We start from the raw sequence: 16,004 nt of genomic DNA on the forward strand, positions 1-16,004 counted from the left end.
TTAGAAATAAAATAATTACTTTTAGAGAAAAATGGTTTACATGATCTGGTATAATTTGGTAATTTATGTACAGATACATTAAATATAGATTCTTTTATTTATTATTATTTTATTTAGTATCATATATATATATTATATATATATATATATATACGTATATATGTATATATACGTATATACATGTATATATACGTATATATATACGTATATACACGTATATATATACGTATATATATATATATATATATATATATATATATATATATATATATATAAAAACACGTATATATATAATCACTAAGATACCTATTCTAGGCATCTTATTGTCTATACAGAGAGAATGAGAGAGAGAAATAGATAAGTAGACAGACAAAGATAGGAGAGAGAGAGAGAGAAAGAGATAGATAGATAGATAGATAGATAGATAGATAGATAGATAGATAGATAGATAGATAGATAGATAGATAGATAGATAGATAGATAGATAGATAGATAGATACAAACAAATAGACTGATAGATAGACAGACAGACAGAGACAGTCAAATTGACTGATAGACTGGTAGATAGATAGATAGACTGAAATTAGACTTAATAATACTTTTTCATTACACAGTCATGTTTTTATACGTTTTAATTCTCTAAAAAGACACTGCATCTCTGTCTCATTTTCACTCCTGTCTGTTTAACTGAGGCAACAAAACATTTAGAAAGCACAAAATAGTCATTAATCCCCCTGTTGGGGATTAAGCTTTAATTCATCACACAGAGGTCGAACACATTTTAACTCCAGGCCAGTTGTGTGTGAACAACTTCTTGAGGACAAAAATGTTTGAAAGTGCAGCTAATTTTTTTTCTACATTACCTAAAAAGCCTTTTAATGAAAAAAGTAAAAAAAACTGCCTTCTATAAAATCTATATGAGAAATCCATCACAGCGATAGAGTGTGGCGAGTTCAGTGAAACAAGAAATCTTTCTTTAGTTTGTCTTATTGCTTAAGTGCTGTACAGTATGTGCGCTTATGTTTTATTGCTGTGTATTCGGGTAAAATGATGTTGTATTTGTGTGGAAATACCTGGAACAGAGCAGAGCCCTCTCCAGCTTAAAGTCAGTCAGATACTGGATCATGGGCCCCAAACTGCAGATAATCTGGCTCTCTAAATTTAGATAGAATGGAGAGGAACCTGTGCAGAGACACAATAAGAAGTATCAGACAAATATATTCTAAAAATCTTTGCATTTACAAGATACAAGAATATATTTGAGTCAAGAAGCTGACTATGAAGGCCACAGAATATAATTGACATAATTTTCATCCTCATCAAACCATAAATCGGGCATCTCTGCTCTGTGGCTGAGGGCAGAGTCATCCTGATGAAAGAGATCACTCACACAAGGATATAAATGTTTCATCAGAGGATGTCAGAAGAACTTTGTATTGATTTGTACTCCTTCTAATGTGTACAAGTGGACACAAAGCATGCAGCAAAATGCCCCACCCAATTAATAGACCCAACTGTTTTTCTTATTCGCAACCCTTCTCTTGTGTAATAACACTGTGCTTTTCCATTGTGTAAAAAAACAGAACGACAAAACCTCATTTTCCATCAACCCCCCAAAAAACTGCATTATCAATACAGTTCCAACACAGATAAATTGCTCTGATTATTTCTGGGTGCATCTCAATCAGCTCATAGATCAGCAGTCAGGTAATTGGTAGTTTTAAGAGCAGCAATGCTCACTATATTCCGTTAAAGGAAATGAAATTGACTTAACCTACAGTTGTAAGTTACTTGCTTTTGTTGCTGTAGCTCCCAAATGATCACTTACCTATGATCACAGAATTTTGAACTTTATTTGATGTTCATTTTACCATTTGTTTGAGTTGAATGACTTAGTGCTTAATGATTTTAAAGAATCCACTAACTAGACTACGATCCTGCTTGAGGTACCATGACGCGTGATTAAACTAACAAAATTCTATGAACTATAAAACAAATATCTTATACGAGGAAATTAGAAAGTCACCAGAAATCGAGTCGTCGGGGTCCCAATATGTAGTGAGCCAAGGTCCTTATGAGTTCCTGAACTTGTTTAAACAATTAAGCAATATATAAATTCATGACCTAGTTGCGTAGGGAATTGATTTGTCTGATAGGGTGTTTGGTTCACCAGCTCATACTAGCTCAAATGACAAAAGGGACAAAAAGACTTTGCTGAAAAAGCAGTGTTTATATAATAACGCCATACTATAAAGCTTGTAATATATTGATAATGCCATGAAAAGAAACTGTATTAATTTCAAGACACAGGATCATGACATCTGATGAAAAAAAAAAAACATTTTAAGGATGCCAACAGACTCCTGTGCATTATGCATTATATCCTTTGTGTGTGTGTTTACACACACACACACACACACACACACACACACACACACACACACACACACACACACACACATATACACTCACAGGTAGATACTTACCTAGCACAAACACCTTTAACAATGCAGATTATAGTGTTTTGTTTTAGAAATTACTGAAGTACTGAGTAGTAAAAGTAGCACAGTGAGTATGAAAAAGGGGGACATGTCTAAGAGCAAATGTAACAACTGGAAAGTTTTCTGTTTTAAAGACTCTGGGCCACATAAAAAACAAGAGACTTGGGTCATTTGTTAACCGTGTTTATTACAGGGTGGAAACAGTGCCAGAGACAAAATAGGCACCATCAGAGTGTGCATCAGCGCCGGTGACACAGAGAGGTAATGAGTCGTGTCTAGAGATGGAGAACAGCCCAATACAAAGTGATTTAATCCTGCATTTGGCCGAGAGGGCCAGTCTGGTTCGTCCCACACGCCTCTAGCCTAAAGACAGCAGCCATTGATCCACCTGCTGCCTGTCCCTCTGAGAACAATTTTTCAATTACAGGACAAAGCCCACACACTGACCCCATGTCAAGCTGACCAGATAACTCTACATTCAAAAGGCCAGCTTGCCTGCCAGGTAGGATGACTTGAAGGGGGCGGTCAGGTATCAAAAAGACAGGGCAGACACACACCCACATGTATAGACAAAAAAAAAACAACAACAGACAATTACCCTTTTCTTGATCTTCTGCTGTCTGATGAGTTACGCTGCTGTAGAAGTTGGTGACGGTCACCATGGCAGTGGAGTATTCAAACTGCGTGCTGTCTCGCTTTTCAATACGAATGCGATCATCTGCCTGAACACTGTCAAAGAAGGATAGAAAGATATTTACAGTTACCTTTACAGCGAATAGTCTATGGTCTAAGAATACGCTTATATGGTTTAAACCCTGTAGTATAAGAGTTAAATGTGACACTGAAAAAATCTCTTTGCTTTTTGTTCATTCATTGAAAAGTAAACAAAATTAAGTAATAAGAAACTAGTACATTATTTTTAACATTATGTAATTGTTACGACCAATAGGCTGGAATATACTAGCTTCTAAGATCCCTGTTAATTAAATAACCTCACTAATATTAGCATAGGTAGAAACATTAATGCCGTTCATTATTAGGTTAAATGTTTCACATATGTTTTTATTCTTTGTTAATCAGTAAAATGTAAACAAGAAACTACCAACAGCTTCCAGAACACTTCTTGATCTGGCCATGTATTTTTTTTCCCTTCAGAGCTCCAGAGCTTAATTTTATACACACACGCACGCACACACATGCACGCGTACGCACACACACATCATTCACATCTGCCTTCCCTTCATTCAACAAAAGCACAATTTCAAGGCCCCTCACTTGTTTTGTTGTCTCTGTACAGTTGCCAGGGCAACCACAGCACACATGCGTGCACACACACACGTGATGCGTACAAATGCATCAATCACAAGCTACCTTTTCCCCTTCCTCCCTCCCTTCTAGTGATTTTGTCTTGTCCATAAATAACAAATGGATGGAAATATGCATCACTACACGCAACATCCTGGCACACTACGTGAGCATATTTTCTGAAGGGCTTCAGCAAATGAGCACAGAGGGGATGCTACATGATGACATATGACCTCAGTATGAAGAGAGACGCAAAGGAGGCAGGAAGAGGCCTTTCAAAGCCAGCAAGTAAAAATCAATTCACAACATGACATATCCATATCCTTGAGAACAACACACAAACACGACTCTTTATTACGCTCAAATCTATAAAGCACAAAGAATGGAACTTTATTTATTAGCACCATTCAAAAGGCTACAAGGTGACATCAGGCTTTCTAACAGTCTAGACCTGTGGCTCTCCGATCAGCTCGACACCGCTGCCATTCCTCATCTGTGTTTTCCTTATAAAGCATCCTTGAAGTCAAAAGTAAATGTCCTCAAAATCTTTCATCACAATCACAACTATACTAGTTTGAACTACACTATGTCTTTTTGACATAACGTGATAACATTTATTATTCTGCTGAATATATAGGTCTATCCAGTGAAGGACAAACGCATCTGCTATTATTCTTAAAGTTGCAGAGACACAAGCACATATTTAACCTGTATGAGGAAAATTTCATTGAACAAAAAGCAAAACAGTGATATGCACACAGATGATGAATCAACTTTAGCTGCATGGACAAAAGCTTTGGCACTAGTTTCTTACTTACATGCAACATAAATATGCTCTAATTTACCCGTACAGAAATTGAGTACATGAAACACATCAGCAAGAGTGATCTATTTAAAACAACATACTCAGCAGACTGCAGTCAGATTGAAGAGTAAAAATGGAACAAATTGAATTTCGATGAAGCAGTGAGGTCAAGATTGCTGATGATAAACATGTTATCTTTCAAAAAAGATGTGCATAAAATGAAATGAAATAATCAATTGTTAGCAGTTCAACTCGAGGAAAGAATTAGGTATCAGGTATGTAAATATACTACTGACTACTGTAAATTAAATTAAAAACAGTAAATTACTGTTATTGGTCAGTTTTATTGAGGTCCAGGACACTACGGAATAAAGAATCTCCAGGAGGAACATGCTAAAAGGATTTAAAATAAACTAAAAGCCAAAAGAAACCAATCAAATGCCAAAAACCCCCCCAAAAAACTTTTTTTTTCTCAAAAGATGTGTACATAGAGGTCTCTTAAACCTGGTTTGTGGTGTGCTTATCTAAGACAGAACAGCTAACCTGTGCTGTGTATGTAAATGTATACAATTTATTCAGGTTGTTGTCTCAGATGAATGTTTGACCAGACTGGCAAAGATTAAGCTGATCATTTTACCCTCAGATCTGACAATATACAACTTTAATCTTTCTCAGAGCTTTTCATTGCTGTAGTTGTGGCTGCACTTGTTGCTTCTGTATTTCCACAGAGCACTTTGAAACAAGGTGATTGTTATGAACAATGCTTCAGATGGGATGACATTAGTCCTGCTATAAACATCTTGTATGCTGATTTATGTGTTACTGGGTTTAGAAAACATCATGCATTGGATATAGCTTGGATATAGAAGATATTTGCAAACAAGCAGATTTGGTGGTATGTGACCTTCAAATTTCATTCAATTGTGAGAGTCAGTCCGATTGCTTGTCCATTTAATTTTTTTTTTGACTAGACATGGGTAAAGTACCATGAAGTTACATGAAGGTCCAAACACCACCACAGACCTGGCAATGGGCAGAGCAAGAAAGCCTTCTCTGCAGGATAACCACTATCAAATTCTAGAAGGCCAAAAGACCGATTCCCAATGTTGGGCAAAAAGTGCGTGTTTCAATCCTAAAATCACCACAAAGTTATCTGAAGACACAAGCAAGCCGAGATCATCGTCAGAGAGCTCTATTCTAGAATTCTTAGCTCAAGAGATAAAGATTTTTGTATAGGTTAATAAGGAGGGCTCTTAACTGTTCATTTTATTAATTAGAGGGGATGTGGTAGCCTATTGGTTAAGGTGCTGGTCTACCGAATGGAAGGTTATGAGTTCAAATCCCAGGAATCCCACCAAGCTGCCACTGCTGGGGTCCCGAGAAAGGCCCTTAACCCTCAATTGCTCAGACGTATAAAATGAGAAAAAAATAATGAAAAGATATGGGTGTCTGCTAAATGCCATAAATGTAATTTGATAATTAATAGCCTGATTTACTTTGTAGATCTTTGTTGTACCTGTAGATCCTCACATCATGCTGCTTTGTAGCAGGTCATTAAAATGAAAAGTAATCTAGCCACAGGGGTTGCAAGCCAGTGCCCTCTGTGCCGGTTTTCAAGCCTGGATAAATTGAGAGGTTTGTGTCAGGAAGGTTATTTGGTGAAAAACGTGCCAAATTTAAACATGCAAATCAGAGGGAATCAGTCAGTGGGAATTCCAAACCGAATCAGTCGAGGCCCGGGTTAACAATGACTACCACCGGCACTGTCGACCTACAATGTGCCGGCGGACATTGAACTACCGTTGGTCGAGGAAGGAAAGGAGGGTTTGTAGACGGAGAGAGAAGAGGAAGGACAGGAGTATAGGTCTGAGATTAGGGACCCTTAACAATGACAGGAAAAGGTAAAGAGCTGGCAGACATGATGGAGAGAAGGAAAGAAGAAATACAATCTGTGCAGGAGATCAAGTGGAAGGGGAGCAAAGAATTTAGTATTGGAGGGGGATACAAACTGTTTTATTATGGTGGGGAGAGGAAGAGAAATGGGGTGGGAGTGATCCTGAAGGATGAGTTTGTGAGATATGTTTTAGAGGTGAAAAGAGTGTCAGACAGGGTAATCAGTTTGAAGATAGAAATTGAAGGGGTGATGTTGAATAGCCTCATTAATTATGCTTTACAAGTAGGCTGTGAGTTAGCAGAGAAGTAGAGATTCTGGAGTGAATTAGATGAGGAGATAGAGAGTATTCCCAAATGGGAGCAGACATCAATGGGCATGTTGATGGGCAGGTTTGGTGTTAAAAAAAGGAACCTAGAAAGACATCGGTGGTGGTGGACTTTGCTAAGCGGATGGAAATGGCTGTATTTAAACACTTACTTCCAAAAAAGAGAGGAACACAGAGTTACATACAGGAGTGAAGGTAGGAGTACGCAGGTAAACTACATTCTATGTAGATGATGCAATCAGAGAGATTAGGGAATGCAAAGTTGTGGTAGGGGAGAGCGTAGCCAGACATCATCGGATGGTGTTGTGTAAGAAGTCTCTGATGGTCAGAAAGAAGAGGAGAGGAAAGATAGGAAAAAAGACCAAGTGATGAAAATGAAAACGGAAGAATGTAGTGAGGAATTCAGACAGACGCTGAGACGGGCTTTGGGTGGTCAGGAAGAGCTTCCAGATGACTGGAAATCTACAGCAGAAGTGATCAAGGAGACAGGTAGGAGGATACTAGGTGTGTCATGTGCAAGGAGAAAAGAAACATGGTGGAACGAGGAAGTACAGGACAGTATTCAGTGGAAGAGGCTAGCTAAAATGAAGTGGGACGAAAAAAGGACAAAGAAAATAGACAGGATTACAAGGAATCAAAGCTCAGAATGAAGAGGGACTTGGCAAAAGCAAAAAAAAAAAAAAACATATGATGAATTGTTAGCCAGGTTAGACATGAGAGAAGGACCTGTACAGATTAGCGAGACAGAGAGATGAAAAGGATTTGCAACAGATAAGTGTGAGTAAAGCTAAAGATGGAAAAGTACTAACAGAGTGTGCAGAGAAGACATATTTTGATGAGCTGATGAATGAGGAAAATCAAGAATGGAAAGGCTGTTGGTCCAGATGACATACCTGTGGAGGTGTGGAAGTGTCTATGAAAGATAGCAGTGGAGTTTCTATCTAGATTGTTCAACAGGATTTTAGAGAGTGGGAAGATGCCTGAGGAATGGAGGAGAAGTGTACTAGTGCCGATCTTTAAGAACAAGTTGTAGCAACTACAGAGGTATAAGGTTCATAAGCAACACAATGAAGCATTGGGAAAGAGTAGTGGAAGTTTGGCTAAGAAAGGAAATGGATATCTGTGACCAGCAGTATGGCTTCATGTCCAGAAAGAGCACTACTCATAATTTTTGCTCAGAATGGAGAAGTAGAGATGGTCAGAAGGAGCTGCACTTCATCTTTGTGGCTTTAGAGAAAGTATATGAAAGGGTGCCAAGAGGATGCCAGGAGTGGCAGAGAAGTATGTCAGAGTAGTTCAGGATATGTATGAGAGGAGTATGACAGCAGTGAGAATTGCTGTAGGTAAAACAGAGCAGTATAAGGTGGAAGTCGGGCTACATCAAGGATCGACTTTGAGTCCCTTCTTGTTTGCTTTGATGATAGACAGGTTGATAAATGATGTTTGTGGATGACATTGTGATCTGTAGAGAGAGTAGAGAGCAGGTGAAGGAACACCTGGAAAGGCAGAGGTCTGCTCTGAAAAAAAGAGGAATGAAAGTCAGTTGTAGTAAGACAAAGTACATGTGTATGAACAAGAGGGAGGGAAGTAGAACAGTGAGGTTACAGGAGGCTGAGGTCAAGAAGGTGCAGGAGTATAAGTATTTGGGGTCAACCATACAGCGAGATTTTGAGCGTGGGGAAAATTGTCAGGAGTGTTGTGTGACAGAAGGTGTACAAGACAGTAGCAAGACAAGCTATGCCGTATGGGTTAGAAACTGTAGCAGTGAGTAAAGACATGAGGAGAGATGGAGGTAGCAGAGATTAGGAGTTTGAAGTTCTCTTGAGGTGATGAGAATTGATAGGATTAAGAAAGAGCACATCAGGTGGACAGACCAGGTGGTGGTTTTGAAGACAAGGTCAGAGAGGCTAGATTGAGATGGTTTGGACATGTGCAGAGGAGAGAGATGGTTATATTGGTAGAAGAATGTTGGAGATGAAGCTGCTGGGTAAGAGGTCAAGAGGAAGGCCAAAGAGGAGATATATGGAGGTGTTAAAATAGGATATGAAGTTAATTGGTGCAAGAGTAGAGGATGCCGAGGATAGAGTTAGTTGGAAACAGATGAATGGTTTTGGCAACCCCTACAGGGAAAAGCTAAAAGTAGAACATTGAAGTGAAAATTACATCCCAAGAATCATCCAATATACCAGTCCTGATGAGATCCTGAACTTTCATTTCCATTTACAAGGATTTCCTTATCTTACCACAGTTCTCGTTTGGAGATCATGTTACTAGCCAAGAAGAACCGTTTGCAATGTGCTGGCATGGCACTAGTGAAGATATCCACCAAATCTGGGCTCTTAACCTTGGGCTCCACTGCGTGGTTTGTTCAGAGAATCCCACTCAATCATGCTAGCAATCGCTAGCAAACGTTAGCCACAAGGCAGTTAGTTGGCTAGTTGTTGGGGAATGTGCAATATATACAAAAATGACAAAGCCAAGGGAGGAACTGATTGACTTCAATAGAATGGAGTTGTCACACTGACTGTACAATGAATACAACAACCCAGCTGAGACAAAGCCCATAGAAATGAACATAGCAAACAGAGATGGGAAAGTGAATAGCTAAATTAGAATGAATAATGCTAAAGATGAAAAACCAACTTGAAGATAATTAATGTTTTGGAACCCCATAGCTATACATCTACAATGCACAGTCAGAGTTCAGAGCTAAGGTAGTTCCTGCATCAGTGCACAAATTATGTTCCAATGTGTTCTAAATCGCTTACTACAGAGAAGAAACATTAGAAAAACGCAAAATAAGACAACGGGACAACATTTACTATGCAAAGCATGGAGAAAAGTCAGCAGGTGGTCTGTTTCGTGGGTTCCATGTTTTAATAAATGTTCTTGGATGGTGCTCAATCGTAGGCTTATTTCACATTGTTTTGTGAGAAATTGAAGCTGTTGCCAAGTTTGGAGATAATTGGCTCTGGATTGGCTCTGCATATCCCAAGAGGAAATGAGGTACAAATTGGTATGCATCGCTCTAAGAAGACGGAACACTTGATGTTTCATTATGCCATTCATCCTTCAATAAAGCAGGTCTTGAACATCAAATTGAAAATAACTTACAAAACTGGGTAAACCTCATACTTACCTTTGTTTTATCAATCAATTAATCTATCCTGCTAAAAAAAAAAAAAATACAGCAACCTAAAACAACAAAATGCTCAAAGATCAAATTATCCTTCCATTTATCATATATGCTTTAATTATCTATAATTACCTATTATAATTATAATTATCTATAATATCTATAAGTAGTATATCTTCATGGTTGTTATAACCACTGATCATTTAGCAGTGGTTCAGGCAATGTCATGGCTAATTCTTCAGTATATTTTCACAGTGCACTGCACCTGGTAATGAATTTAAAAAAAAAAAAGGAAATTCTCTCAGCCTAACCTCATAATTATAACCACAGGCATCAAGTCTATATCTTGCCCTCTGGTGAGAAGAAAAACAAAAAAACTCAGCCAGTTCGATGGTCACGAAATCCCTGAGGAAAAGCTGTCTCGGGCTTCAGTGCTGGAACAGTTTAGAAAAGAACAGTACACTGTCAATAAACAGTAACAAGCATGCACTGGAGTAAATAGTTGGCAGGAACACCTATGACACGGCAGCAACAATTCCCTGAAGGGCCTCATTATGCACACCGCAGCAACCCCTAGGCAACTGTTGCTAGGGTTGCCACCTTGGCTACACACTGGTGAGCACTGAGATTTTAGCTCCTACATCAGCCATCAGACATCCAGCACAGATACCTGTTTACCTAAAGGTCAGGGAACTGAAGTCTTGACATTAGACTTCATTTGCGCAGAGACACCATGAACTTGATATTGGTAGGCAAACACTATTAACATATTATCAAAGCATTTAAAATAATCACAAAAACACACAAAATGTACATGGGTGTGTTATAAAAATGCCTTTTTGTCAAAATAATTTTGTCTCCATAGTTAAGTCCTAACCCATTTCCACCGATCACCCCAACCAACTCATAACAGCTACCAATCATGTTCCATGCATGAGATCACAGACACACATGATTGGCTAGTGTCACTGTGATGGATAAGGAAAACTATCCAACCTCTCAATTTCTCCTTGACAGCAAATAATTCTCTCTTACATTCTGGGCCTTCTAGCCATGGGTGGCTGTGGCATCATCGGGATTTGAACTCTTGATGATGTGTGATCGGTTCGACACTTCTATTTCACCACTCCAGAGCAGTCAGAGCATTTTGATGAAAATTTCCCCATCTTATATGTTCACTATTGTGACCAACTCTTTACATATTCTCAAAAAATAGCAATACAAACCAAAGGTCTGTCATTTCACCATGTGTTTTAAGGCACTAGATGTTAATAATACATTTAAGGGCATTAAAATTCCATTACATTTAAAACCCACATCCTAAGAAAGAATATGAAGAATACCTATAGATTTTCAAGCTTTTACATAACCATATAAAAAAAAAATACCATGTATAACATTATGTAATTCTAGTCAGCTTAATCCTAGTCATACTACAGTATAATGCTAGTCAGTCTAATATTATTAAAGGCTGCAAGTCAAAATGTAAACTGCTAGTCAACATAATGTGTAATGCTAGTAAATATAACAAGACAGCATAGTGTATAATGCTAATATAATAGCTATTCAGCAAATATTGCTATTGAGAGTAAAATCATATGCTAGTCAACAAAATATCATTTAATGCTTGTCATATAATATTTCCAAAGTGTGTAACATTAGTTAACAATGCAAGTCAATCCAATAATATACAGTGACTGTTAGTCATCATTGTATAATAGTCAGCGTAATACTGTACAACACTAGTAAACAATGCTAAACATATTGTGTAATGCTAGAGCTGTGTAATGCATGAACTGATGGCCAATTTCCGCACTTCTTTTTGTTCAACAAAATGTAATATTTTACAACTTAAATGACTATCAGGAAAAAGCAGAAGGTCAGCCAAGCACACATTTGATAGCAGCTGTGTAGACTAAACAGCTAATACTCGACAAGTCTTTGTTCCGGGGCAGCATAATTGTAGTGCCCTTTAAAGAGTGGATGTGGATGTAGAGATGCCTACACACTCGTCCTGACCTGAACCCTTGCCCTTCCCTCCACTTATGTTGAGGAAATGAGGTGATGGTAGAGAATATTCAAGTTAAAACTAATTTGCTTACAGTTAGACGTATTGGAACTGTTTAACATTTGAGGAAGAATATAAATTAGACGCTAGTGTGTAGAGTAATGGTAAATGAATGGCATCTGAGAGACTGAAAGGAAGTGACCATGTGTAGAGGAAAAAAGTGTGAGACATAAACCAAAGTGTGAGGTATAAAAGTTTCTCACACACCAGAGGTGGCAACAAAATGACACTATCTGTATCTTTAATTCTGTCTCTCGGTAGTCACATAGAAGTCCTACAATTCTAGTTCTAAAGACACAAATAATAAAACTTAGCACTTACAGTTTCTCAAACTCAACTACAACCAATTTCATAATTAAAACCGTTTTTTATCACATTTTCACAGTTATTTGTTTCTACCTACCCATAATCATTTCTAATGAATTTAGATGGTCCACTTTCCCTGAATATTAACAAACTAGTAGCCTAATTTAAATCAGAAAAACCCTGACGAGGTCGTTGTATAAAATAATTTTGTAAATTCAAAGCACAAACATGCTTTTTTGTATGCTATAGTACTACACTGATACACATTGGGTGTTGTGACACAGATGGATGGTAAGCACATAGCCATAGTCCATTATTTTCCTAAATCAGTACAGTCCAAAGTGCGTTATTCCACTTATACCACAGAAAATCACAGACGATTATTATTGAACGAAAGACATTAACTGGTTTATGGTTACAATTATTGTATTAAGTTAATTCTATTTGTCAGTTACATTATAAATGATAACCAGTTGTTCCCAAGACGTCACTAGCATCCTCTATTCTCTTTAAGTTCAGTAGTTTAAACTAAAGTAGACTGCTTAAACTAAAAGCTTAAACTAAAGTAGACTGCTCCGTCCTTGAATATTACAAAGCACTTGAGACTAATTCCATAAAATTTAAATAGTACAAAAAAAATTAAATCAGCAAAAATCAAAAATCAGATTTCTTTTTATTTCAATCTGAATTTTTTTTTACATTTTTTAAAATATATTTTCATTATTAAAATTAAATTAGATTACGTGAAGTAGCCACTGAACAATTTTCTGTGCATGAGCTGTTGCTATGGCAACCATAGCATTTTAGAAGAGCAAATTAATTTAAATCTGTTGTTTATTTTATAGCTAGTATTGAGTCATGCTGTTATATAAAATAATGTACCTTTCAGTCCAAATATTGTTTTATATTCATTTCACCAAATCTCTGAAATGATTAGAATAGTGCAGCTGATCACACAAATATTAAAACCATTTAACATTCAAATCCCAGAGATGAAAACAATGTTAAAACGTACCAGAAGAAGAATATTTCTGTTTGATGATGCAACCTGATTAAAACAGCACAGCTACATGTCTATCCTGAAGATGGATTGCATGCTGTAACTCTGTATTCAGAGACTGCCTCATCGAAAGCTGGCAAACTTGCAAAATAATTGGCTCCTCACACAATAAAAACCAGACATGCATTTCCCAAGGAGATAAAACTAATGACGAATTTAATATTTAAAATGATGCAAATAGAAAAAAATGCAGTCTTGTTGAGAAACACAAATGGGAACTTAGTTTCTGAATGAAACAAGGCCAGAATTAATTGCAACATCGTGGGCTGATTAAAAGAGGTTAGAGCTGCGTGATAAAACTTCAACTCAACCTGTACATTTAGTACATTCTAACACTGCAAAAATGTCTGTGGAATTAAGAGTACATGCTGAAAAATCATGACAGGATAATTGTGTAAATAGAATAACAACGAAACTTACATTTATTGCAATATTTTGAAATTACTAAAAATACTATTTAGAAATTCTGAACAGTAACCAAACTGTTCAATTTAAAGTAACAATATCTTAAAATAATCAGATTTATTTCAGTAACATTTACAGAATGCTGTAGTACCGCAATACAATACAAAATACTATATATACGTATATACACACACACACACACACACATATATATATATAGTGTTTAAAAACAGGTAATGTCTGTTTAGAATTGAGCAGGCTTCACAATTATCAGTAGGCTATTGTAAAATTAGTATAGGTAACTATCACCACCACCACAAAAAGTGTCCTGTGTGTTACTGTAGGTCAAATAAAAGCAAGATCTAAAATTATTCGTATTACACAGTCTGCCACTATTCCATCAAATCTGCGGTGTTCACACAACCAAACAACTCTGACATCTGTGCTTATAATTTATGCCAGCCTTAATTTAAATTCACATCCCTGCTAGAAATAATTCCTTACTAGTGTGAAACATAGACATTATTTCAATCTTACCAGGAGCTTATTTTATTTCAAGCAAATGCTGTATCTTCTGGACTACACGTACACAGTTTTGTAAGTCACATTAAAGTTCCAGCATTTTGCTGCATAACCTGCTGTCAGATTAGCATATTCAAGAGTCTTATATCATAACATGCTACATAAAGTCACCTGTGTACAGTTGGTGGCATTTCTGTTCTACTGACACTGTGATGGAAATAGAACACAGCAACACTGTCTGCTCAGCAGCAAGTGTGTAGGAGAAGATTCACCCACATTTCTGCTACTGCATGGCAAACGTGTGCGTTTTAAAAGCTAATTCTTGAAGAAAAAAAAATCTTTGTCTCTTTTTGTTTCTGTGTTGTTCTATTCATTTATTCATGTTCAAAAACTTCTTCATCTGACATTTACATTCAAGGCCTTTTGCAGTTGCTATTATCCAGCGTGACTGACATTTATGTCATTTATTCAACCAAGTAGTTGAGGGGTAAGGACCCTGCTATTTGAGCTCACAACTTTCAGATCAGTCCAAATTCTTAACAACAAAGCTACAACTGCCCCCAGAATAATCTGCTCCAGGGGTAATCCCAGGAACACACTGCGTGGAGCAGGAACAAAACCGGGACGCTTATCCAACTGCAATTCTGTTTTACTGCATGTTTAAGAAAATCAACAACACATGATTATGTGATTAAAAGCAATGCAAACCAAAATAATTCACTTATCCAGCAGATTTTAAGTACCCGATAATTGCTTTTTAAATCCACAGTTCTCTCCAAGAATGCCTTCTTAAGTAATGCCTAGCTTTTGCACCAAGGTCCTACTATCTCCTACATCTATTATGTTTGTGCATACTGCTGGGTAAAGCACACACAAAATGAGTAACTGAATGTGGGGCAAAGTGATATTCTGTCTAAAACAGTTTGATCAACAGCAGGAGAAATTCATCTGATTAACATTTCATTAAGATATTCTAATATACAACATAACATTTTCTTTTAGCTCAGAGAACCTACAGAGTGGGGATGATAAATTGTATAAAAGTTTAGTGATGATGTGTAATGTGATATAAATGAGCACAACATTGTTACTTGAAAGGTTGGCACAATTCATTTTATTCTTATTATTATTCATATTATTTTTGTCTATGCAATAAGCAATCAGTAAAGACTAGCTGGCATTGAAGCATTGTGTCTGTTATTTTACAATTGCCAGGAAAAAACGTGTCATTCCCTTTTGTTCAGTAAGAAGTTATCCTGGAAAAGCAAGCACACACACTCATACACTCGCACTATATGGTCAATCATGCCCATATATGCTTCTTCACCAAACCATACCACAATGTTAGAATAGAAACAACGTTTTTATACAAATAACCTTTCTGTCCATTGTGAAATATAAAATCTTTCCTATGAAGTTGAAACATAAAGGCAATCGAACAAACTGTGTGATTTGGTTTGAAATTAAAATTGAGATTTGTTGAAGTTCAAACACAACACACTAATTTTCAGTTCAAGATGATGATTTTCACCAAGAAGAGAAAATGTGTCGCCTGTTTGAAGTCATATACTGACCTCTAATGGTGAGTGACAGTAACTGCACATCACAGACAAAACTGGCTAAATTCTGACCCTTTGCAATTTCACTATCAGTATGAATGTAACTTCTCTAAACAAT

At 36.9% G+C, this 16,004-nt stretch overlaps 1 protein-coding gene across 2 annotated transcripts in view; it reads right to left on the reverse strand.

Annotated features, from left to right (window-relative positions):
* msh3 (mutS homolog 3 (E. coli)) overlaps positions 1–16,004 on the reverse strand; it is a 62,090-nt gene that overhangs the window by 36,097 nt on the left and 9,989 nt on the right. For both annotated transcript variants that reach the window (XM_027138381.2, XM_027138382.2), the window contains exons 9-10: positions 3,100–3,230; positions 1,074–1,182 (exon numbers count right to left, since the gene is read on the reverse strand). In XM_027138381.2, coding sequence (XP_026994182.2) covers positions 1,074–1,182; positions 3,100–3,230 — 240 coding nt within the window. The remainder of the gene's footprint in view (positions 1–1,073; positions 1,183–3,099; positions 3,231–16,004) is intronic.

The sequence above is a fragment of the Tachysurus fulvidraco genome, chromosome 9 (assembly GCF_022655615.1).
Source record: "Tachysurus fulvidraco isolate hzauxx_2018 chromosome 9, HZAU_PFXX_2.0, whole genome shotgun sequence".
In the NCBI taxonomy this organism is placed as follows: Eukaryota; Metazoa; Chordata; class Actinopteri; order Siluriformes; family Bagridae; genus Tachysurus; species Tachysurus fulvidraco.